This window comes from Hypomesus transpacificus, chromosome 2, assembly GCF_021917145.1.
Source record: "Hypomesus transpacificus isolate Combined female chromosome 2, fHypTra1, whole genome shotgun sequence".
Lineage (NCBI taxonomy): Eukaryota > Metazoa > Chordata > Actinopteri > Osmeriformes > Osmeridae > Hypomesus > Hypomesus transpacificus.
The window spans coordinates 37,862-64,695 of record NC_061061.1 but is presented as its reverse complement, the minus strand read 5'-3'; the positions used below and the strand labels follow the sequence as shown (position 1 = coordinate 64,695).

General features: G+C 47.4%; 4 protein-coding genes across 6 annotated transcripts in view; 3 read left to right on the top strand and 1 right to left on the bottom strand.

Moving 5' to 3' along the window:
* The window catches only part of myom3 (myomesin 3), a 49,405-nt gene extending 41,761 nt beyond the window's left edge, over positions 1–7,644 (top strand). For all 3 annotated transcript variants that reach the window (XM_047043418.1, XM_047043419.1, XM_047043417.1), the window contains 6 exons: positions 2,490–2,595; positions 3,193–3,356; positions 3,988–4,024; positions 4,546–4,568; positions 5,093–5,148; positions 7,347–7,644. In XM_047043418.1, coding sequence (XP_046899374.1) covers positions 2,490–2,595; positions 3,193–3,356; positions 3,988–4,024; positions 4,546–4,568; positions 5,093–5,148; positions 7,347–7,616 — 656 coding nt within the window. In that variant the 3' untranslated portion in view covers positions 7,617–7,644. The remainder of the gene's footprint in view (positions 1–2,489; positions 2,596–3,192; positions 3,357–3,987; positions 4,025–4,545; positions 4,569–5,092; positions 5,149–7,346) is intronic.
* A 1,457-nt stretch (positions 7,645–9,101) lies between these two features.
* Positions 9,102–10,244, top strand: fabp10a (fatty acid binding protein 10a, liver basic). Its single transcript, XM_047037683.1, has 4 exons — positions 9,102–9,230; positions 9,327–9,499; positions 9,903–9,992; positions 10,143–10,244. The coding sequence occupies exons 1-4, from the start codon at positions 9,164–9,166 to the stop codon at positions 10,191–10,193; spliced, it is 381 nt and encodes a 126-aa protein (XP_046893639.1). The 5' UTR covers positions 9,102–9,163; the 3' UTR covers positions 10,194–10,244.
* Positions 10,245–13,765: 3,521 nt separating this feature from the next.
* On the top strand, positions 13,766–18,945 carry srsf10a (serine and arginine rich splicing factor 10a). Its single transcript, XM_047040965.1, has 6 exons — positions 13,766–14,132; positions 14,815–14,919; positions 15,897–16,000; positions 16,313–16,481; positions 16,783–16,833; positions 17,793–18,945. The coding sequence occupies exons 1-6, from the start codon at positions 14,068–14,070 to the stop codon at positions 18,058–18,060; spliced, it is 762 nt and encodes a 253-aa protein (XP_046896921.1). The 5' UTR covers positions 13,766–14,067; the 3' UTR covers positions 18,061–18,945.
* A 2,611-nt stretch (positions 18,946–21,556) lies between these two features.
* On the bottom strand, positions 21,557–25,761 carry pnrc2 (proline-rich nuclear receptor coactivator 2). Its single transcript, XM_047037799.1, has 3 exons — positions 25,589–25,761; positions 24,738–24,959; positions 21,557–24,509 (listed from the first exon to the last, which is right to left on the bottom strand). The coding sequence occupies exon 3, from the start codon at positions 24,485–24,487 to the stop codon at positions 24,035–24,037; it is 453 nt and encodes a 150-aa protein (XP_046893755.1). The 5' UTR covers positions 24,488–24,509; positions 24,738–24,959; positions 25,589–25,761; the 3' UTR covers positions 21,557–24,034.
* Between the last annotated feature and the right edge of the window lie 1,073 nt (positions 25,762–26,834).

Sequence of the window (26,834 nt, the reverse complement as noted above, 5' to 3'; positions counted from 1 at the left end):
CCAGGCATCCCGCTCCCCTTCCAGACATCCTGCTCCCCTTCCAGGCATCCCGCTCCCCTTTCAGGCACCCCGCTCCCCTTCCAGGCACCCCGCTCCCCTTCCAGGCACCCCGCTCCCCTTCCAGGCACCCCGCTCCCCTTCCAGACATCCCGCTCCCCTTCCAGAAACCCCGCTCCCCTTCCAGGCATCCTGCTCCCCTTCCAGGCACCCCGCTCCCCTTCCAGACATCCCGCTCCCCTTCCAGGCACCCCGCTCCCCTTCGAGGCATCCTGCTCCCCTTCCAGACATCCTGCTCCCCTTCCAGGCATCCCGCTCCCCTTCCAGGCACCCCGCTCCCTTTCCAGGCACCCCGCTCCCCTTCCAGGCATCCTGCTCCCCTTCCAGGCATCCTGCTCCCCTTCCAGGCACCCCGCTCCCCTTCCAGACATCCCGCTCCCCTTCCAGACATCCCGCTCCCCTTCCAGACATCCTGCTCCCCTTCCAGGCACCCCGCTCCCCTTCCAGGCACCCCGCTCCCCTTCCAGACACCCCGCTCCCCTTCCAGATATCCCGCTCCCCTTCCAGGCATCCTGCTCCCCTTCCAGGCACCCCGCTCCCCTTCCAGGCATCCCGCTCCCCTTCCAGACATCCTGCTCCCCTTCCAGGCACCCCGCTCCCCTTCCAGGCACCCCGCTCCCCTTCCAGACATCCCGCTCCCCTTCCAGAAACCCCGCTCCCCTTCCAGGCATCCTGCTCCCCTTCCAGGCACCCCGCTCCCCTTCCAGACATCCCGCTCCCCTTCCAGGCACCCCGCTCCCCTTCCAGGCATCCTGCTCCCCTTCCAGACATCCTGCTCCCCTTCCAGGCATCCCGCTCCCCTTCCAGGCACCCCGCTCCCTTTCCAGGCACCCCGCTCCCCTTCCAGGCATCCTGCTCCCCTTCCAGGCATCCTGCTCCCCTTCCAGGCACCCCGCTCCCCTTCCAGACATCCCGCTCCCCTTCCAGACATCCCGCTCCCCTTCCAGACATCCTGCTCCCCTTCCAGGCACCCCGCTCCCCTTCCAGGCACCCCGCTCCCCTTCCAGGCATCCCGCTCCCCTTCCAGACATCTTGCTCCCCTTCCAGACATCCCGCTCCCCTTCCAGGCATCCCGCTCCCCTTCCAGACATCTTGCTCCCCTTCCAGACATCTTGCTCCCCTTCCAGACATCCCGCTCCCCTTCCAGGCACCCCGCTCCCCTTCCAGGCATCCTGCTTCCCTTCCAGGCATCCTGCTCCCCTTCCAGACATCCCGCTCCCCTTCCAGGCATCCCGCTCCCCTTCCAGACATCCTGCTCCCCTTTCAGGCACCCCGCTCCCCTTGCAGGCATCCTGCTTCCCTTCCAGACATCCTGCTCCCCTTCCAGACATCCCGCTCCCCTTCCAGGCACCCCGCTCCCCTTCCAGGCATCCCGCTCCCCTTCCAGACATCCCGCTCCCCTTCCAGACATCCTGCTCCCCTTCCAGGCACCCCGCTCCCCTTCCAGACACCCCGCTCCCCTTCCAGATATCCCGCTCCCCTTCTAGGCATCCTGCTCCCCTTCCAGGCACCCCGCTCCCCTTCCAGGCACCCCGCTCCCCTTCCAGGCATCCCGCTCCCCTTCCAGACATTTTGCTCCCCTTCCAGACATCCCGCTCCCATTCCAGGCATCCCGCTCCCCTTCCAGACATCTTGCTCCCCTTCCAGGCACCCCGCTCCCCTTGCAGGCATCCCGCTCCCCTTCTAGACATCTTGCTCCCCTTCCAGACATCCCGCTCCCCTTCCATGCATCCCGCTCCCCTTCCAGACATCTTGCTCCCCTTCCAGACACCCCGCTCCCCTTCCAGGCATCCCACTCCCCTTCCAGGCACCCCGCTCCCCTTCCAGGCATCCCGCTCCCCTTCCAGACATCTTGCTCCCCTTCCAGACATCCCGCTCCCCTTCCAGGCATCCCGCTCCCCTTCCAGACATCTTGCTCCCCTTCCAGGCACCCCGCTCCCCTTGCAGGCATCCCGCTCCCCTTCCAGACATCTTGTTCCCCTTCCAGACATCCCGCTCCCCTTCCAGGCATCCCGCTCCCCTTCCAGACATCTTGCTCCCCTTCCAGGCACCCCGCTCCCCTTCCAGGCATCCCGCTCCCCTTCCAGACACCCCGCTCCCCTTCCAGACATCCTGCTCCCCTTGCAGGCACCCCGCTCCCCTTCCAGACATCCTGAGCAACGGATCTCCAGCAGGGGCGATGGCTAACATTCAGAACATTAACACTCAGAACATTAACATTCAGACATTCATTCATGCATGAATTCATAGAGTTGGGTTTGATCCTGACAGAGAGAGAGAGAGCCTTGTCACTGTACAATCACTGCTCCACAGATGTGACTACAGTACCCTCTGCCCCCCTCCCTCCCCCCCACCCACACACACGCAGAGCAATTCTTCATGTTGTGACTTGTTAGAGACATGTCTCTCTCTCTCCCCCCTGTCTCTCCCAGCGCTGTCGGCCAGTCCCCTGAGGGTTCAGTGCACTGCTGAAGGCTTCAAGCTGTACTGCACTCTCAGATACTACCTCAGCTACATGAAGACCAGCTGGAGCCTCCAGTGAGTAGCATCGCCTGGCTCCTCTCCCATCCTCCTTTGCTGGCTGGTTTACTGACTTGCTGGGTGACTGGCTGGCTGGCTGGTTTGCTGGCTGGGTTGTTGACTTACTGGCTGGTTGACTGGCTGGCTGGCTGTCGGACTGGCTGGCTGGCTGGCTGGTGGACTGGCTGGCTGGCTGGTGGACTGGTTGACTGGCTGGCTGGTTGACTGGCTGGTTGACTGGCTGTCTGTCGGGCTGGTTGACTTGCTGACTGTCGGACTGGCTGGCTGGCTGGCTCGCTGGTGGACTGGTTGACTGGCTGGCTGGATGGCTGTCTGTCGGGCTGGATGGCTGGCTGTCGGGCTGGCTTCATCACTGACATAAACAGTTGAAATCCCAAATGCAGGCCCATGCCGCTCCCTGCTGGTTGTTTGTATGATAACCAGATTTGTTCCTGGTTCTGTGGAAGTACTGGAGGCTCAATATTGTTATGAAAAGAGAGACAAAGTAACAACTAAAACCAACACACCATCAAAGCTGACACCATTACACTGGATGGCAACTTGTTGATCTGCTGTCAGATGTTTTAACCACTAACCCACACCTCCGTCCACCAGGGAGAAGCATATTGAGCAGGATCCGAGAGCCAAGCCGGGCAGCAGCATGCAGAAGCTGTGGCTCCAGATCCTGGCTCCCACTGAGAGCGATAAGGGGAAGTACACTCTGGAGATGTCTGACGGGCAGGAGACACACAAGCGCTCGCTCGACCTCTCTGGGCAAGGTCAGTCTGCTCTGCACGCCGTGCTAGGAAGGTGATGCTGGCTCGTCACACACTTCACTACATCAGTGCCGTAATGCTTCCAGAAGTACTCAACAGTCCTCCTGTCCCTCTTCCTAACTTCTGGTTGGAGCATCGCCTCCTAGCCTGACGTTGTCATACTCATAATTCTAGTCAGAATGCGAGTCTGAAACCCCGCCGTTAGGCTGTGAGTTTGGGACGTGTTTTAACCGAACTCGTAAAAAAAATGCCTCTTCGCTCAATTGGATAGACCTACAACCAATCAGAGCAACGTAATATGTTGTTTGTTGAAAACAAATTCAACCCAAGGGCTCCTCTGTGACGTGGTTGAATACGTTACTGTTGATCATCTGTCCATCATCGTATAAAGCCCGCCCTGACAATTTGATTGGTCCGAACAGCTCCTTTTCGGACGTACTTTTCTATCCCAGACCCAACTTCCCGACCAAATTTGTTTGTGGGCGGGGCTAAATTGGTCTGGCAGCCAGGCTAATTGCCTCCCAATCTGTTCAAGAAATACTTACAATAAAAGTGTAATGTCCCAGTCTTCAAGGTGTTTAGTCACGCATGTAGTTAGTCTGGTGGTGATGTGAACTGTGTCTCTGTGCTCCAGTGTTTGCAGACGCGTTGCTGGAGTTCCAGAGGCTGAAGTGAGTTCCCCCAGGCCTTATCTGCTGTGGTTGTGTTTAATGTTGTGTGTAGCAGCTGTGGTTTGTTTCTAATGTTGTGTGTAGCAGCGCTGTGGTTGTGTTTAATGTTGTGTGTAGCAGTTGTGGTTTGTTTCTAATGTTGTGTGTAGCAGCGCTGTGGTTGTGTTTAATGTTGTGTGTAGCAGCTGTGGTTTGTTTCTAATGTTGTGTGTAGCAGCGCTGTGGTTGTGTTTAATGTTGTGTGTAGCAGCTGTGGTTTGTTTCTAATGTTGTGTGTAGCAGCGCTGTGGTTGTGTTTAATGTTGTGTGTAGCAGCTGTGGTTTGTTTCTAATGTTGTGTGTAGCAGCGCTGTGGTTGTGTTTAATGTTGTGTGTAGCAGCGCTGTGTTTGTTTCTAATGTTGTGTGTAGCAGCTGTGGTTGTGTCTAATGTAGGCACGCTAACTGTACTAAAAAGACTTAATGACATGTGTAAGAAAATTTGACATGTGCACAACATTTATAACTGTTTCTATTCTCAAGGCAAGTGGCAGTGGCAGAGAAGAGTGAGTATACCCTGATTCTACTTCTGTACTTCTGAGCCTCATGTGATCATAACAGGGCTTTCCTCTGCCTCATGTGTTCATAACAGGGCTTTCCTCTGCCTCATGTGTTCCTAACAGGGCATTCCTCTGCCTCATGTGATCATAGCAGGGCATTCCTCTGCCTCATGTGATCATAGCAGGGCATTCCTCTGCCTCATGTGATCATAGCAGGGCATTCCTCTGCCTCATGTGATCATAGCAGGGCATTCCTCTGCCTCATGTGTTCCTAACAGGGCATTCCTCTGCCTCATGTGATCATAGCAGGGCATTCCTCTGCCTCATGTGATCATAGCAGGGCATTCCTCTGCCTCATGTGTTCCTAACAGGGCATTCCTCTGCCTCATGTGTTCATAACAGGGCATTCCTCTGCCTCATGTGTTCATAACAGGGCATTCCTCTGCCTCATGTGTTCAAAACAAGGCATTCCTCTGCCTCATGTGATCATAACAGGGCATTCCTCTGCCTCATGTGTTCATGTTTTTCAGATTGCGCCAGAGTGACAAAAGGCCTTCCAGATGTTGTTGCCATCATGGAGAATAAGGTACCGTGTCACTGTCCCCAACAGCAGACAACATCACTGTCACCTACAGCAGACCACGTCACTGTCACCTACAGCAGACAACATCACTGTCACCAACAGCAGAACACGTCACTTTCACCTACAGCAGACCACGTCACTGTCACCTACAGCAGACCACGTCACTGTCACCTACAGCAGACCACGTCACTGTCACCTACAGCAGACCACGTCCCTTTCACCTACAGCAGACCACGTCACTGTCACCTACAGCAGACCAAGTCACTGTCACCTACAGCAGACCACGTCACTGTCACCTACAGCATACAACGTCACTGTCACCTACAGCATACAACGTCACTGTCACCTACAGCAGACCACGTCACTGTCACCTACAGCAGACCACGTCACTTTCACCTACAGCAGACCACGTCACTGTCACCTACAGCAGACCACGTCACTGTCACCTGCAGCAGACCACGTCACTGTCACCTACAGCAGACCACGTCACTGTCACCTGCAGCAGACCATCACCTGGCTTGTGTCTGAGATTGATATGAAGCATGAGATACGTCAGCAGATTACAAATGAGCCTTTGTATATATTGCGAAAGTAAATTGCTCGATAGTATGCCGACATGGGTTGGCTGACTAAAGATTAACTAAATTTGACCTCTTGAGAGGATTTATACCTATATAGTTTGTTGACATTATGTAGAACTGGATAAAATATATTTTTATTATACATTGTGTGATAACTTGGTTTTGCGATTGTTTGCATTGTCAGTTTTCGTAGTTGGCTACCATTTCAGGAGTAGGCTACCCTTAGCAGTGAGCTCATTTAAGATTATGTATAGGAAACAAGTTACCACTGGTCTCATTAAATCTGAATATATGTGTTGTGGAATTATCAACCTTCATAAGCCTACAATTTAGGCTTGTGTATCTAGCTGGCTAACCTTCCCTGCTTGCAGGCTAACCTTTTGTGTATCTAGCAGGCTAACCCTTCCTGCAAGCAGGCTAACCCTTCATGTATCTAGCAGGCTAACCCTCCCTGCTAGCAGGCTAACCTTTTGTGTATCTAGCAGGCTAACCCTCCCTGCTAGCAGGCTAACCTTTTGTGTATCTAGCAAGCTAACCCTCCCTGCTAGCAGGCTAGCAGGCTAACCTTCCCTGCTAGTAGGCTAACCCTTTGTGTAACTAGCAGGCTAACCCTTTGTGTATCTAGCAGGCTAACCTTCCCTGCTAGCAGGCTAACCCTTTGTGTATCTAGCAGGCTAACCTTCCCTGTTAGCAGGCTAACCTTTCGGGTATCTAGCAGGCTAACCCTCCCTGCTAGCAGGCTAACCTTTCGTGTATTTAGCAGGCTAACCCTTCCTGCTAGCAGGCTAACCGTTCGTGTATCTAGCAGGCTAACCCTCCCTGCTAGGAGGCTAACCCTTCATGTATTTAGCAGGCTAACCCTCCCTGCTAGGAGGCTAACCCTTCATGTATCTAGCAGGCTAACCCTCCCTGCTAGCAGGCTAACCTTTTGTGTATCTAGCAGGCTAACCCTCCCTGCTAGCAGGCTAACCTTTTGTGTATCTAGCAAGCTAACCCTCCCTGCTAGCAGGCTAGCAGGCTAACCTTCCCTGCTAGTAGGCTAACCCTTTGTGTAACTAGCAGGCTAACCCTTTGTGTATCTAGCAGGCTAACCTTCCCTGCTAGCAGGCTAACCCTTTGTGTATCTAGCAGGCTAACCTTCCCTGTTAGCAGGCTAACCTTTCGGGTATCTAGCAGGCTAACCCTCCCTGCTAGCAGGCTAACCTTTCGTGTATTTAGCAGGCTAACCCTTCCTGCTAGCAGGCTAACCGTTCGTGTATCTAGCAGGCTAACCCTCCCTGCTAGGAGGCTAACCCTTCATGTATTTAGCAGGCTAACCCTCCCTGCTAGGAGGCTAACCCTTCATGTATCTAGCAGGCTAACCCTCCCTGCTAGGAGGCTAACCTTTTGTGTATCTAGCAGGTTAACCCTGCCTGCTAACAAGCTAACCCTTCCCGCTAGCAGGCTAACCCTTCCTGATAGCCAGGCCTCTAAGGTGGTTGGTAGGCCTATAGTATGGATGAGTTCTCTCTTAGTGAAACATCACACCAGCTGTGACTGATGCTGAAGATTCTGATTCAGATCCTCACTCTTCTGCCCCTCCTTCTCCTCCACCCCCTATCCCCTTCCTCCCCCCCCCAGTCTCTGTGCCTCACCTGTTTCGCTGACGGGGACCCCGCCCCGGAGATGTTCTGGCTGAGGAACGACCGGGAGATAGTGTCGGGGGGTCAGTTCTCCGTCACCAAGGAGCCCAAGTCCAGCACCCTCACTGTCAACAATGTGACGAGCCAGGACTCCGGGAGATACAGCATCTTTGTCCGCAACCAGTACGGCTCCCAGACAGTGAACGTGACTGTGAGCGTTTACAAGCACGGGGAGAGGCCCCCCCCGGACGCTGTGGAGATGGAGTGAGAGAGGGAGGGGGGGGGGGGGGGGGGGGGGGGGGAGGGAGGGAGAGTGGTTGGTCCAGTGTGATGTGTTGAGGTTCTTGTGTGGAGGGCAGCCTCGAGTTGAAGCAAAAAGATGGTTAGTACCTGTGTGTTTGTGTGTGTATACGGTTAGTACCTGTGCCTATACCACAGTACATAAGAAGCATTATACAGTACATTTAAGAGAAATAATCATTATAATGTGAGAACGAGAATCCTAAATCACTTCACTAGACTACCAGAGAAATATTCCAAGATGTTAATTGAAATATACCAATGGATCCTATCACAGCAGTCTAGAAACTCAAATGATGCGTTTAGACCGTCGTAGCTTGTTAGACAAGGTTCCTGGTACAGCTGCTAACATGAACAGCCCAGCTCTGATCTCAGATAAGAAGATACAGTATTTCAGGTAGAGATGCCATGTGAACAGTTAAAGACTGAAGAACACAACACTTCATTGATCCTCACGAAGGGGAATTTAGGAAGTGGAGGTTCCCTTCATGTTTATCTGTCTAATGTATGCAGTGACTGTAGCCACTTAGCTCACCCTGTATCTGAATCTGAAGCTGACTTGGCCAGCACAACACTGCCAGTCTGTCACACGCTGCAGTAATAGAGAGCAAACATTTCACAGATACCTTAATCCAAAGCGTACAGGGGGATTTGAGCCTGCAACCTCTTGATCTGTAACCCTGTGCTCCCACTGAGCTGGTCCTTGTCTTAATAAAGCTCCTCAGTTAGTCTGCTCTCAGCTGTTTTCTCCTGAACTCACTCCCACAAACATGCATGTGACTTTATTATCTTACACAACATCCAGATCTTGCTGTGCATTGATGGTCGGTATACCCATCAATCAATACAGATTTAATCAAATGCTTAAGACATGGAACACTTGTATGCGTGATATGATTTTCTCCCAGTATGATTATGCAAGAGTGTCTCCTGCAAACTGTCCACAGTGTTGTTGACCTCCTGGACCACTGTCGGGTTGCCTGGTTGCACTTCCAGCAGGACAGGCTTATTATGGGATACATACAGATCACAGACGTCAAATGATGGAAATCTTTCAATCCATCTTTACCTCATCAATACTTGTCAGGGCTGTCAGTCACTTGTTGAGAAATCTGATCAACTTTTGTTGTCAAACATTGAACAAACGTTGGATACCATAATGTGTGTGTTGTCTCTAAACTCATAAATATTAGAAAATGCCATTTAGGGTGGGTCCAATTTGATCACCTTCCAGCCTGGGGTGCTTTCATTCCTGTGTTATGAGTTGTTTGAATGAAAGCATTCATGAATGCACATCTCACCAGCTCAAACTTCCCTCCGGGTTCACTCCTTTACTCTGTGAGTAAGGGTCACGCCAAACACAGGAGTAACCGAACTCCAGGTTGTTCAAACAGTGGATTACTTCAGAGTCAGCGTTACTGATTAGACAAAGGCCAGACCGCCTGCTGAAGAACAGCATAAGTACCTGGGGCAGCGTGGACCTCCCCAGCTAGCCCGGAGCAGCCCCAGGAGAACATGGCCTTCAGTGGAACATGGCAGGTGTACGTTCAGGAGAACTACGAGGAGTTCCTCAGAGCCATCTGTGAGTGAGCCTGTCACTCAGACACACTGGGGGTGTTGGGGATGATTTCACCCTAACCCCTCTACCCTAATCCTAACCATAAGTCTTTATCCCCAGCCCTTCCAGAAGATGTCATCAAGCTGGCCAAGGACATCAAGCCTGTGACAGAGATCCAGCAAAATGGCAACGACTTCGTCATCACCTCCAAAACCCCTGGCAAGTCTGTCACTAACTCCTTCACCATCGGCAAAGAGGCTGAGATCACAACCATGGACGGCAAAAAGCTGAAGGTACGCTAGCAGGCTGTCTGGGGCTGTAGCAGGTCTGTAGCATGTCTGTAGCAGATCTGTAGCAGGTCTGTAGCAGACTGTCTGGGGCTGTAGCAGGTCTGTAGCAGGTCTGTAGCAGACTGTCTGGGGCTGTAGCAGGCTGTCTGGGTCTGTAGCAGGTCTGCAGCAGGTCTTTACCAAGTCTGCAGCAGGTCTTTACCAAGTCTGTTTATACTTGTCTCTCTCCCTGCTGTCCTGTCTCTCTCCTACTGTGTGAGGGAAAAAAGCCAGATATATATTTATAGTTTTACTTAAGTTACTAAAGCACAATTAAATGAACTAAATATTACATGTAAATTGCAACTTTGTATTAAATCCATTCATGTTCTCTGTGACCCTGTCTCCCCTGAACTTTGACCTCTAGTGCATTGTCAAGATGGAGGGTGGCAAGATGATGTGCAACACAGAGAAGTTCTCCCATGTCCAGGAGCTCAAGGGAGGAGAGATGTGGGAGGTGGGTAATGTTGTCACTGTCTGTGGCCTTCCAGAGGTCCCACAATCCCTCAGCTGACATTGTTTTTGATTGCAGCGAGTATGTGTATAATAAAGCTGTATGTGATTGGGAAATGAGGACTAAATGACGCAACATTTTCTTCTGCTATAGACTCTGACGGTGGGCTCCACGTCACTCATCAGGAAGAGCAAAAAGATGTGATCTTGGAGGGAGACATACTGGCTATTTAAATAAACTTGTTGCTTGACATTATCATCCAACTTGTCTGATTGTATTTGTCAACTACTTACACCAGAGCAAGCAGAGAGGGGAACAATTGTTGTTATTTATGGTAGTTTATTAGTCTCTTTATTCAAATGGAAATGCATTTTTCAAATGGCAATTCGAAGGGGAAAGTGGCAATGCAATACGCAATTCCAATGGGAAAATATGTCTAATGGCAATTCTACGGTGGCCCTGAAGTGCAAATGACACCCCGTAATATAAGTACTTCCCCCAAATGAAAATACTCCCCTCCAATACGAGTCAACTCCCCCCACATCGGATGACTTGTTCACCTCCCCCCAATACAAAAACGCGCCCCCCCCCCCAATACGAGTCAACTCCACCCAAATCGGATGACTTGTTCACCTCCCCCCAATACAAAAACGCGCTCCCCCAAATGGAAAACGACATTACATTAACTCAAAAACACATTACATTAACTCTGAACGGAAAGGGTAGGTACTACACTTTAGCGCTGATTGGATGCAGTAGGCTAACTGACAAGAAATAAGAAATTGATTGACAGAAGTACAAAATGCAATAGCCTGATAGTTACGTGCACCAGGACATTTATTTGGGTATCGAGGCATGTAGCATAGGGTACGTATGCAAAAGCATAAATTGCAGTGTTAAACGTAAACATCGATAGCCAAACAACTAGTCCACGTAACTCTGTCATTATCATGAAATTAATCGTTTTGATTGGAAGGAAAGAGGAAACATTAATGTTGACAATTCAGAGTCATTACACTAGCCTACTCTTTATTTTAATCAGGGTCATTCCTATGAAATAATCCTAGATCTGCTGTTAACGTTTCACGATATAAGTAGGCTAGCCTATGCGCACGCTAAAAACGCAGTTGAAGGAAGCAGGACTTTTCAGAAGAGACTAGTCTACTACAGAAGAATGAAATGCCACAATGACAGAGTAACGTGGACCAGGATAGTTGTTTGGCTATCGATTTATACATTTAACACGAAATACTTTTGCCTATGTAGCCTACTATTTGCTACATTCTTCGATACCCAAACAAATGTTCTGGTGCACTTAACTCTGCCAGGCTATTGCATTTTGTACTTCTGTCGATCAATTTCTTATTTCTTGTTAGTTCGCCTACTGCATCCAATCAGCGCTAAAGTGTAGTACCTGCCCTTTCCGTTCAGAGTTAATGTTATGTGTTTTTGAGTTAATGTAATGTCGTTTTCCATTTGGGGGAGCGCGTTTTTGTATTGGGGGGAGGTGAACTATGGAGGATTATAGGGGCCAAAACTAAATAAATAAATACTTGGATAAATAAATAATTATATAACACAAAGCTTAAATAAATGACACAAAATAAATAAATGTTACATGTATTTGTGTATATATATATGTTTACGTTTTCATGTGTTTACATTTATTCATTTATACTTACATTTATTCATTTATACTTACATTTATTTATTTATACTTACATTTATTTATTTATACTTACATTTATGTATTTATACTTACATTTATCCACGGTGAAACTTCCTGCAGCAAAATAAATCTGTCGTCCCCCCGTCACAAAGTCAGGGGGCGGGTCAAAGCCGCTGATTGGTGGTTCAACTTGAATCGACTACTTTAGACTATTCCAAGGTGGCAGCACCTTGTGCGGATTCAATGAATGAAATATTGAATGCTACAGTGGTCGAAATGTTGGCGGAAGCTGAAGAGATGGAGGCACCTGCCAGTTCACTTTTTTTTTACATCATATTGAGAGCTTCGCTGAAATTATAGGAATGATATTGGCCCTAACTGACACAGACATCAATGAAAATGTGTTCACGATCCTCAGCGAGATGATACAGCATAGGGGTGGGCATATCGATCTTAAGACCGACAGTGGCCGGGTTGGGAAACCCGGCAACTATCGATACCAACGTTGGTATCAATAGCCTGATTGATAGCGTGATAAGATCGATACTTAAGTTTCATTCCACACTGAGTACACAACTCCCTTTACATCATAGTGGTTGTGCAAACACCGTCTAACTTTGCTCAAACTCACTTTGCCCCTTCACTGCTTTTCTAAGCCCAAAGTATCGGTATTGGCAATACTGGCCCTGTATTTACTCCTTGGTATCGGATCTATACCACATCATGCAGTGTCGCACACCCCTAGCAGCTGTAGAGTGAGGGATAGAGGATCCCTCTAGCTTGAAGAGAGCTTGACCGACTGGTTGAGCCTGCCTGGTGTGTAATACTGTTCATTCACCAATCAGAGGCTTTGACCCGCCCCCTGACTTGGTGACGGGGGGACGACAGATTTATTTTGCTGCAGGAAGTTTCACCGTGGATAAATGTAAGTATAAATACATAAATGTAAGTATAAATAAATAAATGTAAGTATAAATGAATAAATGTAAGTATAAATGAATAAATGTAAGTATAAATGAATAAATGTAAACACATGAAAACGTAAACATATATATATATATACACAAATACATGTAACATTTATTTATTTTGTGTCATTTATTTAAGCTTTGTGTTATATAATTATTTATTTATCCAAGTATTTATTTATTTAGTTTTGGCCCCTATAATCCTCCATAGTGAACAAGTCATCCGATTTGGGGGGAGTTTACTCGTATTGGGGGGGAGCGCGTTTTTGTATTGGGGGGAGGTGAACAAGTCATCCGATTTGGGGGGAGTTGACTCGTATTTGGGGGGGGTATTTTCATTTGGGGGATGTACTCATATTAGGGGGTGTGGTTTGCACTTCAGGGCAACCGTACAATTCAATGCGCAAATGAAAATGCAATCCTCAAGTCAGTTGGAAATATTTTAAATGCAATTTTAACGAAAGCCTAATGGGCTACATTGCATTTAATATTGGCAAGGTTTTCTTTTTTAACTCTTTATTCAAATGGCAATTCCATGTGGCAGCGAAACCGCGCCCCCAGTCTGTTGCATTAACATTTACTTGTCACCACGCTCTATTTGGTGCAGAATTCAAATGGATAAGCAATCTGTCGGTGACTCAAGGCGTGTAGTTAAGTGGGGGAAAAACAAGACTTAACAGTATGAATACAATGAAATGCACTAGTACCCCGACATACGACGCACGTGTCATTTCGGATGTGAAGTCTGTACGGATATTCGACTTCCACAACAAAAATTCCGAAGATGGAAACAATTTTACTTTAATTCTTATTCTCATTTGCTTCTTTATAATAATAGTGTGGGGCCGATGCCTCTTTAACAGCATATTAAAGCATGATAAATGACGGACAGTCTCTGTGTCTGAGCAGTTGTGTTAAAATGGCCGTGAGGTCAGCGATCACCTCCATAGATATATATCTATGATCACCTCCCTTCTCTTGGGAGCCAAACAGACTGCTGAGCATGCGCAGTGCGGGAGTTTTGATTCCTTTCGGCAACTCAAATCTTTTTATTTCGTTCACCAAAAAGATTTGTTCACTGATTCATTCGTTAATTTGCGAACGATTTCCGGTGATTCACTTATTCGCGGACGAATTGGTGAACTGAACAAACCTAAAAAAAACTCGCGTAAACAGTTCTGAACGGCTTCCTTCTTTCTTATATAGTTCATTCAATTCTCCTAAAGCAGAAGCTTAGGCAGAGACTAAAACGAACGAATCTTTTTGGGGGAAGATTCAGTTCATTTCGTTCACTTTAAAGATTTGTTCAAAAATAACGAATCGTTCGTGAACAACCCATCACTTCCACCTTCCACAGCGGCGAGACAGCCCGGAGCCATCCGCCTACAAGCTCGGAGTTACCGCAAGTGTAGTTATATTACTGTTACTGGTTAGATTTACCATGGCCAGGTATCTGAGGCCTCCAAACACCTCTCTCTTCATTAGAAACATCTCGGACGAATCCAGGTAGCTATAATCTTTGGCCTCTAACGTTACGCGGTTAGGCAAACTAGCTCGTATAACTAGCTCTAGCTAGCTAGCGATTGGCTACACAGTGCTAGTCGCTAGCTAGCTAGCTAAAATGATTGCTGGTAATAGTGGTTATAAACTAGGTTAGCGCTAGCTGGTTAGCCTTAGCAGGCTTCTAGAATCACGAGCTTAAAAGATAACGGTAGGCTAGCTGTCTTATAAATAGGCTATATGTAGTTAGCTACCTAGGAATTGTAGTCCTACAGTAGGCAGCTACAATCAAATGTAGCTAGTCTAGCTAGGAATGATCTGAAATGGAAAGTTTTATATCCAAAAACGGCGATGCCTTGATACCAGCAACAAAGCTAGCCAAGTTAGCCTACTTCTGATAATGGGAACTAATGTTATTTGAAACTCTGTTTGTGTTGCGGGTTATACATTATGTTGGTACACTTGCACTTACATATGTAAAAGCCCAAGTCTTCGTACATTTATTGAATGCACGGTTAGTTAAAGCTGGTTACACGGCATCCCAAAGTAACTTGGGCCGGTGTGTTACGTTAACACGCGGCTGTGCTGTGCAGAGATGCATTATCAGGAATGGTCCACACGGGCCACTGTAGGGCTATCATGGATCCATCCAGATAGGTCTAAATGTCCTTATTTCACGACACTTCAGGCCAGAGGATTTACGTCGTGAGTTTGGTCGTTACGGGCCTATTGTAGATGTCTACATTCCGCTTGACTTCTATACTCGACGACCAAGAGGATTTGCTTACATTCAATATCCTTTATTCGCTGTGTATCTGATGATTGCCACGTTCCACTGTTTTAGTTCAATGTTTTTGTGTGTGTGTGTGTGTGTGTGTGTGTGTGTGTGTGTGTGTGTGTGTGTGTGTGTGTGTGTGTGTGTGTGTGTGTGTGTGTGTGTGTGTGTGTGTGTGTGTGTGTGTGTGTGTGTGTGTGTGTGTGTGTCGTAGCCAACATGTATTTGGGTATGCATAGGAAAAAATTAAATGTCTGTTTAGCGTAATGCATACGGATGGGGAACAAAATGTAATTTATTTTAGTCACAACAGAATGTATCAAGGAATGGTTCTATATCGCCTAACCAACGTTTCTTCTGTTGCCTTAGACATTGTAAAGACATACAGACCTGGAATCGCCCACAGCAAAGAAAGTTGAAAGGCGGGTGTAGGGTAGAGGCAAGACAAAGGATTTCAGGAGACATGAAAATAGATGGAATTTGGAAAATAAAGAGAAATTTAAAGCATGAAGATACAAAGAGGAGAAAAGAGGCACCAGAGTGGTGTACCGCCTCCCGTTTGTCTACCGCAGAGAGGAAAAGAGTTTATTGGGCAAAGACAAGTCTCAAGTTCTTCTGACAAGCCGTTTAAAGAGCATAAAGGCCAAGCTGAAGGTCAAAGGCCAAGCGTTTTAAAGGTAAAAAGCAAAATATTTGTATCCTATCAAATCCAGATCATCACCTCTGTGTTTGCATTCTCTCCAACCAAAAGGAAAAGTATCCGGATCCGATTTATTAAAGTGTTCGACTTTGTGATTGTACACTAAATGAAGACAAGACACTGATGTGATTTATTTTAACATGATCATCTTAGCTGTTTCAAATGTTCCTCCGTCAGTACAGCTGGTCCTAGTTGTGTCCTTGGTCTGGCCGAGTGTTCAGGGTGTTTAGAAGCAGTGTTTTAGTTAGTTGTGTCCACACTCCGACCCTGCGTGGAAAGCCTTAACTGTCGCCACGTTCGAAGACGTCCGTGACGCTGAGGATGCCCTGCACAACCTGGACAGGAAGTGGGTCTGTGGGCGGCAGATCGAGATCCAGTTTGCGCAGGGCGATCGTAAAAGTAAGACCTCATCATGTTTATTATTTATATTCTGTCAAATTGCTTTTCATCTTATTAATGTCTTACTTGGCTGTAGCTGTGTGAGTAAACTGTTTATGATGAGACAACAGAAATGCATCTCAACTTGTTTTCAGACCCTAAAGGTATAAATGTGTAATGTATAGATGCATTAGCAGTATCCTGTGTTCCAGGTGTAGATGTTGTATGAGCAGCAGTAACCTGTGTTCCAGGTGTAGATGTTGTATGAGCAGCAGCAGCCTTTGTTCCAGGTGTAGATGATGCAGTAGTGTTGAGCCTCTCGTCTCTCCGCAGCGCCCGGCCAGATGAAGACCAAGGAGAGCTCCCCGCGCAGCTTCTCTCGCCATGACGACTACGAGCGCGAGGGTCGGCGCCGCAGGTCCCGTAGCCGCAGCTACGACCGGCGGCGCTCGCGAAGCCCCTCTTATGACCGGCGGCCCCGCCGCTCCCCCAGCCCCCGGGAGTGAGTCTGCCTCGCACGCCACTTCTGCCTTCATTTAGCTTGCATTTAGCATTTTTATTTGGCATTTAACCTTAAGAGGGGGATATGGGGACATGTGTAGCTCAGTGGTTAGAGTATCAGACAGCAGATCAAGAGGTTGCAGGTTTCAGTTCCCCTCCTGTACATGCTAAAATGGGGTCACCAGCTAGCAACTGAATTGATGTATTATTAGTAGATCATGTGATCTGCAGTCCCACCCAGCTTCACCTCCACCCCTGCTGTCTGGGCTGTGACTGATGAACAGGTGTGGTGTGTTTCTCAGGTCCAGGTCGTACGGCCGACATAGACGCAGCAGAAGCCATGACAACGAGCGGTAGGTGGACCTCCAGCTGGACTGATGTTCATGGTGTCTAATGCTGGGGACACACTAAACCATAAAAAAAAAAATCTTATACGATTTTCAAAACTGAGAGACCACAAACATGAGGACAAAAAATCCTAGATTTAGCCGTTTTGCTCCTACAGTGTGTGGTCACTCTTAACACACCTCACACCAAGGGAACATCTGACAGGATAATCTGTAGAACCATCCAGTTAATCGGGACATTACCTAGGATTGTCGGAAGGGACGAAATCGGCCCGATTATCCTGTGGTGTGTCCCCAGCATAACAATATTCCTGCTCTCCTGCTTGTGTGTCAGCCTCTAGTTACTGCTGCCATCGCTGTCTGTTAATCTTATCATTCTCTTGTTCTCTCTCTCCTGCTAGTCTGTAGTCTCTCTCTCCTGCTTGTTTAGTCTCTCTCTCCTGCTTGTCTGTAGTCTCTCTCTCTCCTGCTTGTCTGTAGTCTCTCGCTCTCTCTCCTGCTTGTCTGTCGTCTCTCGCTCTCTCTCCTGCTTGTCTGTTGTATCTCGCTCTCTCTCTGGCTTGTCTGTCGTATCTCGCTCTCTCTCTTGCTTGTCTGTCGTCTCTCGCTCTCTCCCCTGCTTGTCTGTAGTCTCGCTCTCTCCCCTGCTTGTCTGTAGTCTCTCTCTCTCCCCTGCTTGTCTGTAGTCTCTCTCTCTCCCCTGCTTGTCTGTAGTCTCTCACCCTCCCCTGCTTGTCTGTAGTCTCTCTCTCTCCCCTGCTTGTCTGTAGTATCTCGCTCTCTCTCCTGCTTGTCTGTAGTGTCTCGCTCTCTCTCCTGCTTGTCTGTAGTCTTTGTTAATGAAGGGGCTGTGGATGTTTATTAATGAAGGGGCTGTGGATGTTTGTTAATGAAGGGGCTGTGGATGTTTGTTAATGAAGGGGCTGTGGATGTTTGTTAATGAAGGGGCTGTTGTGTCCTGCCAGGTACCGAGGCCCCCCCCGAGACCAGCGGATGCACCACGCCCCGCCCCTGCGCTCCCGTTCAGCCTCCCGCTCCGCCTCACCCCCCAGGGCGCGGCCCAAGGCCCGGAAGTCTCCCTCCAAGTCCCCCGGCCCCGTGGATGACTTCCACCCCTCCGCGTCCCAGAGGCAGGCCCCTGGACGCTCCCCCTCGCGCTCCTTCTCCCGCTCCCTCTCCCGCTCGCGCTCTCGCTCCCGGTCCTGGGCCGGACGCAAGTCTGGGGGCCACTGAGCCCTCACTTCCTCCCTCCATCTTCCTGTCTCCTGAAGGCGTTGGTGTTCACTGTGTTGAGTACGGTAGCTAGCGAGCGCTGACTTCCACGTCTGTCTCTCTGGTTCTACCTCAGTTGTCATGGTAGCAGTGGGATGTGTGGCCAGTTTGGGAGGGAGACGGGGTAGCTTCAGATTTAGGTTTACATGTTAACCCCGCCCCCCACCGAAGATATGAAGTCAAGTGTTGTATAGTGGTTCATTGGTCCCATGCAGAGATGGGGAAGACGGGGGGGGTGGGGGTGACGGAGGGAGGGAGCGGGGGGTGACAGAGGGAGGGAGGGGGGAGACGAGAGAGGACGAGGAGATGACAGTGGGTAGCTCCAGAGTAGCCTGTTAGGGTTAGCTCCTGTTGACTCTTTTTGTACTTCCATGTAACGGTGGGTGAAACATCCTGTATCAGTGGAAATATTTTTGTTAAAGATCAAGTGGCAGCAACGTTTTTATCAATGTCATTTGGATTATTTTTATGGTAGTTTTCAGATCTGTTGACAGTAGGTCTTTGTCAATTAAAGTGTTTAAGCAAATTTGACTTCCTTTCAGACCAATTCTGTAACCATCCTGTATTCCTCTTGGTTCTGTTTGTAGTCTGTGCTACGTGTGTTTAGCTGCGCAGATTGTGTGACTGTTGGGTTACATGTGTATAAAGAACAGCTCTGTAATTGCACCCTAATGCAAGATGTCTGCTTTCTGGAGTCCATGTGACTCAATTGTTTTCTTTTGTTTATCTGCACGTGAAGATCAAGATCCAAATCCATATATATTTTTTGAAGTGCCCATAGTTATTATTTTAATGCTGTTTTATTACACATGCTTTTTGCTCATGTCAATAAACCATTCTATTTCAGTTTGCCTTTTGAAACTTTCTTTGGAGTACTTGATGGGATATATTTTATTAGATGTATTTGTGATCAAAACATTTACTTAATCTGAATGAAAGAAAAAAACCTTTTGATGCTGTGCACGTGTGCTGCTGTTTAGAAAGACTTTACACTCACCAAGCTTGATGGTTATCTACTTCTGAATATATGGAAGCAAATCAGTTGGGGGGAAAAAATAATCGATTCAGAAATGCAATTAATTCAATGCAACTAGTCCACCTCCAGAAATTCAAATGGAACAAAATTCAGGCTGCCCAAATTCAAATGGTGAAATTCAGATCCATCTCCCTTTTTTTTTCTTTTTTTTTTTTTTTTTTACAAAAAAACGATGCATCGTTTCTAACATCTTTGCATCGATATAATCTGATATATTTATATAGAAGTATGTGTATGCAAACACTTTTAGTATTTAGACATTTGTTGTGTTCGGGCGAGTGTTATCATGGCAGAGGAAGAGTTACACGCTATAAAGTACACAGGCAGCACGGATAATCAGTCACCTGAAGAGGCTACATGGTATTCGTGTGGAGACGTCTGCCTAGGGTTGCCAACTTTCTCAACCCCAAATGAGGAACACTTTCTTCCAGGTGCGCAAACGCACACGCGCGCGCCCCAACAGCTGACCAACAATAACCGAAATAGCAAGCTTTCATTAGCCATAAACCTACTAATTTCAGTATTATTTTGGCAAACCACTAATAGCTACTCACTTGGATGTATTGTTCATAGTCACAAGCAACAACCGTGTCCCATAGCAACGTTTGCGTGAGTTTTTGCGCGTTTACAGTAGCCTATTAGCCTATTTTCTGGTGAGGCTGTGATTGCAGTGGCGTGTTCAGGGAGTGGCCTAGGGTGGCACGGGCCACTCCTGAAATCTTATTGGCCACCCCAATATCTTAAAATATGATTGGCTATATGCCCAGTCAGAGGCGGGCCACCCCTTGTGCCACCCCTATCAAAAATGTCTGGACACGCCCCTGTGTGATTGGAATACGGGACTGGAGCTGTCCCTGAAGGGACAAATCTAAATCACCCATAATTCGGGATGTCCCGGACAATTCGGGGCAGTTGGCAACCCTACGTCTGCCTCCCCCTCGGATTCAGCTACGGCTACAGTCAGTGGCTAGCCTCACCGGTAGGAAGCTATTCTCCGAGAAACAAATCCCTGTTGTGTAGACAAAGACGAAAGATAGCTGAGTCATTGAAAAAAGTAGGTCCTTAAAGGACGCATGAGTTCAATTTAGTGTGTGGCGTTATGACAGTGTTTACAGCAGCTTGTGACTGCCAGTAATAGTTTACCCATTTTTACATTCAGAGAACCCATAGAACAGGAAAGAAGGACTGGTTTAAGGCAAGGTCCAGGCCTGATGTTATTTTATCTATTGTCAGAGACTTTGTTTAATATGTTAAATAAAACTAATACAAATAAAACTAATAGAACTTTCACTTGTTTAGTTAATTGATGATTTGCAGTCTGTCAAATAAACAAATCATAATAGCCTACCTTATTAAATTCCATATCATCATTTCCTTTGCATCGCATCTCATTGAATCGTATCGCGTCGAATCGCACTGCATCGCAATAGGGGTGAATCGTATGGCATTAGTGGTTGCTTTTATGTATCTTTAATGTATCGGATCGTTGGCAGCGCATCGAGATGTGTATCACATCGTCCTCAGTGAGATGCACATCCATGCCCGTCTAGTCAATGTTAGCTAGACTCTAGCTCATCTGCTTTTTATTAACGCTGATTTGCAAGGAATGCAAGAACAGCTAGATAGCAAAAAACAACTAGACTGTAGGCATGTAAACTAGTTTAGCTTGCTAACGCAAGAGGGTAGAATGTGTGATTTATCTTATTTTATTGGCTATGAGCCTAATGTTATTTTATGTTCCTGACTGTGTTTCATTCAAATAAATAACCCGTGTTGTCATGTAAATCTACAATTTAAGATGCATGTTTGTCCAGATCTATTTTTCAGCAAGATAGTTAGAGCTTACTGAAGCTGAGTTGAATCACGATAGTTTGTTTGCTAAGCTGTAGTGCTAACGTACCCACTTAAGGCAATCCTGTTTGCTTCGACATCAAAAATGGATTACAATTTACGTAATAATTTTAAAATATATCTAGTCAATCTGTTAAACAGTGTTGTGTAGACACAATAGATTTATTTGTACGTTTTTATCTCAAGTCTCCACCTTCGTTGTTTCAGTGAGTGCTGTTAGCCGTGTTGCGTCTTGGCTCCGCAGCTTCACTCTAAAACCAACCAATCAGCTAAACAGCAATCAGCTAGCAGCTAAGCTTTAATGTGTCTTGTCCATAATTATCGTGCATCTGGCAACACTGAGAAGGCGGTCGACCAATGACCCAATTAAAAGTGTGGTATGTAGGGATTATCTGCGTCTGGTTGTTGGTACATGAATCACAAGACAACTTCTCGGATCTTCTGTGGCAGGACTCGATAAATGTGCATTGACTAAATCACCAGTTCTGCAAGGTATTATGGACTACATGAGTCCATGTGGTCAAGATCTAGATGTGGTGTTGAGAGAGATGGTCAGTAAAGAGACAATAATTAGGGGGAGGGAAGGGATTTATTTTTTTTGGTTTATACTTTAGTCTTTACCAATTAAAAACGTATTTTTCTCTTTTTCCAAATTGAATAAACTTGTCATTGGGCATTTCATAACAGGTGACGTGAACAAGTGGGATTAATTAACAGCCAATTTGCTAAACTTCAGGAGTTCACAATTTTTTTTCTTTCAAAGAGACTTATACATGTATGAATCGTTAATTGTAACAAAATAAAACATTTTTTTTTTTTTTAAACACAAAATAAAAGCAGGAACTGGTGGTAAATATCTCCGTACCAGCCAACGTGATGCGTCTGCCCAGCGGGGAGGGCACACACATCAGGCTGGCTGCACAACCAGACATGAATGTATCATCATTGTAGAACTGTCTAGACTGTACCTACCAAAACACAAAATCTACTTGTTACAGTTCAATAACTTCACTTTTCAATTTTGGAATCCATGGCAGGCACAATAAGGTTAAGACAATGAAAACAAAAAAAGCTTTCAAGTTATAAGAGCATTCAGAAATAAAGGAACAATTCATACATATCAAAGTCTCCTTAAGTAATGGAAATGTGAGTTTTTCTTTGTGCACAGCAGCATCATATACCCTACACTGTGCATGATACAAAACAATAACAACATGATGTGCAAGATCACTGGCAGCAGGACACAGTGCTGGGGTATTGACATGCCGGAGGCAGGTCGTTTTCATGTTTTTTTTTTACAAAAATAATCTTCAGCATTTGAAGTCAAGTCAAGTCCTTAGCATGACTTATACATTCAGTGTATTACTAAAAATACTTTATCAAGCAGGTTTAAAATTGCCCTGCAAAATGTACATATGCTACAAGTATTCTTATACATTTCCTTATTTACATGGCTCTTAACATATCTGCAAGCTCTCAACGCTTGTTTAGTCATCCCTAAACTGGCCGTTACAGTTTGCATTCTACAGGAGAGGAACAAGACACCGCCGTGCCGCCACAGTCCACCGGGAGATAGTCAATAACGCACGTCTGACAGGAATGCATGTTGGCCAGTAACACATGAACACAGATCTGACTGCAGTGCAAGAGGCAGTGCGGCCACATTCTGAGACCTGCTTCTAAATGTAAACACCTCCGGATCGACCCTGCGTCCGCCTGGGCCACACCATGCCCGACCCCACCCACCCCCCTCCCCCTCTAATCCCACCCTCCACCCTAACCCCCCCCGCAGGCAGGCCACCCCAGCTGGAGCTCCAGAAGCATAACAGTCCTGGGGCCCCAGTGGGACGGCCCTCCCGCTCACCCTGCGGGGGGTGCCAGAGACGTGGCTGGAGGACACCCTGCTGGTCACCCCGCTGTGGGGGCCGTGGAGGATGTGGCCCTGGGGACCAGGTCCAACAGTACAGCTAAAAACATTGCTTTGGTTAAGACACACAACGGACCCACAGTTATCACCTTCTTTTACACTACGACGCTAAACAGAATCTCAGAATAATGCCACGACTGAGCTTGGGGCCCCTGACATGGACACTCCTATAGTGCAGTGCGCGCAGCGCTATAAAAAAGTACAGGAGTGTCAGTCCAGAGCCTGCGTGCCATGTCTCATATTACACTTCAGGTTGAGGGGAAACTCCACACTCCCACTATAGCCACCTCCAGTAGAGCAGGCTTCCCTGCAGAACAGTCCGTGGCTTGTACCACCCAAAACACACAGGGAAACAGGGAATGGGAAATTAAAAAGACCAGTCAGAATTTAAAATTCAACAAAATGTGGGGTTTTAGCACCTTAGTCTTCTCCTATGAACTGTTCATCAATACCTGTCCAGAGAAACGGACCTCAAGAGATTACAACTACCATAAGGAGTCTTCCACCACGAGGAGGAGTCTTCCACCACGAGGAGGAGTCTTCCACCACGGGGAGGAGTCTTCCACCACGGGGAGGAGTCTTCCACCACGGGGAGGAGTCTTCCACCACGGGGAGGAGTCTTCCACCACGGGGAGGAGTCTTCCACCACGGGGAGGAGTCTTCCACCACGAGGAGGAGTCTTCCACCACGAGGAGGAGTCTTCCACCACGGGGAGGAGTCTTCCACCACGAGGAGGAGTCTTCCACCACGAGGAGGAGTCTTCCACCACAGGGAGGAGTCTTCCACCACGAGGAGGAAAGGCTCACGACTGCAACAGCCACCAAATAAAGAACTAAACAAGAGAAAGCTCAAGAGGATATCCAGTTCATTGTTAGTTACAGAAACCGGCTCCAGTGAGAGCACCCACCAGCAAGGCTGCAGCACTGTAATATCTGTAGACTTGTTTAAAATCCTACATAAACCATCGGGTGACGAACACTGGCCATGAAGGCCCACCATGCCTGACCTCCCACCTCTAGGTGGCGCCTCGTCTAAACAGGTATGTGTATTACAGCGCTGCAGCGTTGCAGGCGGGCGAGCCCTGGGAGGCCGTGGTCCAGGGTGGGGGTGGGGGAGTGGGGTCAGGCCTGGACCTTGAGGAGACTCTTCAACTGGAAGGCCATCATCTCGCGGTGGTCCCCGGGCCGGGTCGTCCAGTGGTGGGGGGGCTTGGGCAGCACGCTGGGGGAGGGTGGCTCGCTGAACTTGGCCCCCGCGTAGCTCACCCCGCCCTGTGCCCCCAGCAGCATGCTCAGGTGGGGCACAGCACCCTCCCAGCTGTGATGGTAGCTGGTGGTGAAGCGGACTGAAGAGCTCTTGTCGGGGGACGCGGCCTGCCGCGCCTGGGCAGCCCAGGGGCAGAGCGGGGCCTTGTCGGCCCTGCGGAGGGCCTGGTGGAACCCGGCTAACGCCACCGCGGACACAACGGTCGCATCGCGGCCTTTCTGCTTGCCGCGGCCCAGATGGTGGGTTTTCTTGGGCAGGGGGCGCTCGGGGTGGGACACAGGAATGTTGTACCTCTCTCCTCCTCCCATACTGCTAGCACTCTACTGTCACCTGGGGGGAGAACAGGAGCTGAATTTACTCATTTAATGAATGCTTTACATAAAGAAAGAAAAAAAACATGTAATAACTTAATAGGATTGTATCTTAAATCTCATTTATTGTTGTTCTTGATGTTATGAAGTCTGTGTGGATACGTGCGTCAGAGATACTGCAAAATGGCCTACCAGACAGACTGGCTAACCACCGCCCCTCCCCCACCAGCCAACGGCTTCGTCTCACCTCTTTGTTGTCAGAAAATTGAATGAGCAGAGATCTTTCTTTCTTAATTTCTCCTCTCCAATTGGGCTCCAGGTCCTCAAAGTAGTTTTCGATCTACTTCTCGCTGCACTTTTGTGTCCAGCAAGGTCTGAGGTTTTCATGTGCCGATCAGCGATGTTTTCTCGCGTTCCTGAGCTGAACATCAATTCACCTCGGAACACGGTGCTCCGAGAAGACGAATATCTGAAAGAAAATTAACACAATCCGCAATTCATAAATATTTCAAAACTGTTCTGGCATTTTGCCTACTTCTTCATTATCTATTTAAGAGTCCTATATTCAAGACAACTAGGAGTACAATAATGTAAAGCCTCGGGTTATTTTACTGCGTCAGCACAATAACACCAAATGGCACAAATCCGTGTAAATTGATGGGAAGGTGTTGATTATATAGTATAAACCAAATAGTAAACTATATAATAACAGTTATAAAACATACTAAGTACGTCAAGTACGGTATTATTTAAACAATCATTATCGTCGACGAAGAGGACCCATTCTGTAAATCGACTAAAGCTTTTGTTCGTTTGACAGCAGAAGCAATTACACCAACGGCTAGCTCCAATCCCAAGTTTACAACGTAAATATGACTTAATTTGACAAAAAGTACTACTTTAGTGTCCTTATAATTAGTCTAATCTAACAGTAGTAATATGAAAAACGGAAGTATGTCAATTTTCCGTCTCTGGCACAGAACCAAAACAAAGAAAACCTCTAACATGGCGACGCCAGTCAGTCTGAAAACAACAAGCTTAGCTTTGTTGCAATGCTAGCAACATTAGCTGCTGCTAACTTCCAGGCATCTTTCTTACCGACTTCCTCTGGCTTGGATGGTGAAAGCCCTTTGTCAGATATGTGTCAGGTTGACGTTTAAAGTATGTGTGATGGTAGAACGTTATTTCCACCAATTCGTGAAACCACTATTTTAATGGTGCGATGGTCTGTCTCTCCTCTCCGACTCTGAATGGCAACAAAATGGATCCTGACTTGGGCAAATGTAGCTCGACTATCTCACTTCTGACCAATCACACACCAGCTTAGAATCACATCGACCAATCGTAAAAGCGCCTGCAAGCGCGTTCACGCGTGTTGCCATAGCGCTGACGTCATCCGACCCCCCCTCGTGTCCTTTGTTGGGGTTTTCCGTCAAGACGAAAACAGGGCGTTTGACAAAGACAAATATGGGTACAAACAAAAGTAAGAATGTAAAATAATGTTTATGTTGGGTATGAGCCGTTATTTTCTATTAAGTGAAAACTTACAGGAATTTCCGATACACCAACACTTGTTCGTTGGTGTGCAAGCTCAAATGTTCGAACCTTTGAAATATCACAGATCAGGGGCCCGTTCGTCGTAAGGGTTGAAGCTAAGTTAATCAATTGTCCCTTTAGCCCGTTAACATTAGCGAGCTAACTGAGAACCGCAAATATCGGTTCGTCGACGGCTGATCCGCATCCAAATCATGTGGTTAATTTCAATCAGGCTAAACTTATCAGGGCAAGTGCACGAGCACGTCCTACTTCAGAAGGCAGGAAAGGTCGATCACCAAAACCGTGATTTTCTAACGGTATGATGGCGGAAAAGACGAAAGAGAGAGCGGTGATATTCTCGCCATCTGAGCAAACTATTATAATGAATCTTTACGAAGACAATAAGCATATTATTATGGCTAAGTCAAACACCGCCACTGCTGCCAGAGCAAGACAGGCAGCTTGGCGATAAACGAAATACGTATTTTGGTAAAATGTATAGGCTCATCTTTAGTGCCTTATTACCCCGATCAATCAGATCACATTTCTTTAAATGTGCCTGCTGGCAGTAGGCTTAATGGAAATTAATCATCGAATGAGATCTTGCTAGCGAAAATTATGATATCAACTCTTTCAGAATAAGTATAAAAACAAGACCGAGTATCTAATTGATACGAATTCATAGACACTTATGAGGATATATGTAGGCCTACTGAAAGCGCATGTACTAGGGTGATATCAGGTAAAATGGGCCACTTTTTGGTAAATCGTTTGGGACAATAATACTTTACCATATATGCCTTTTCCA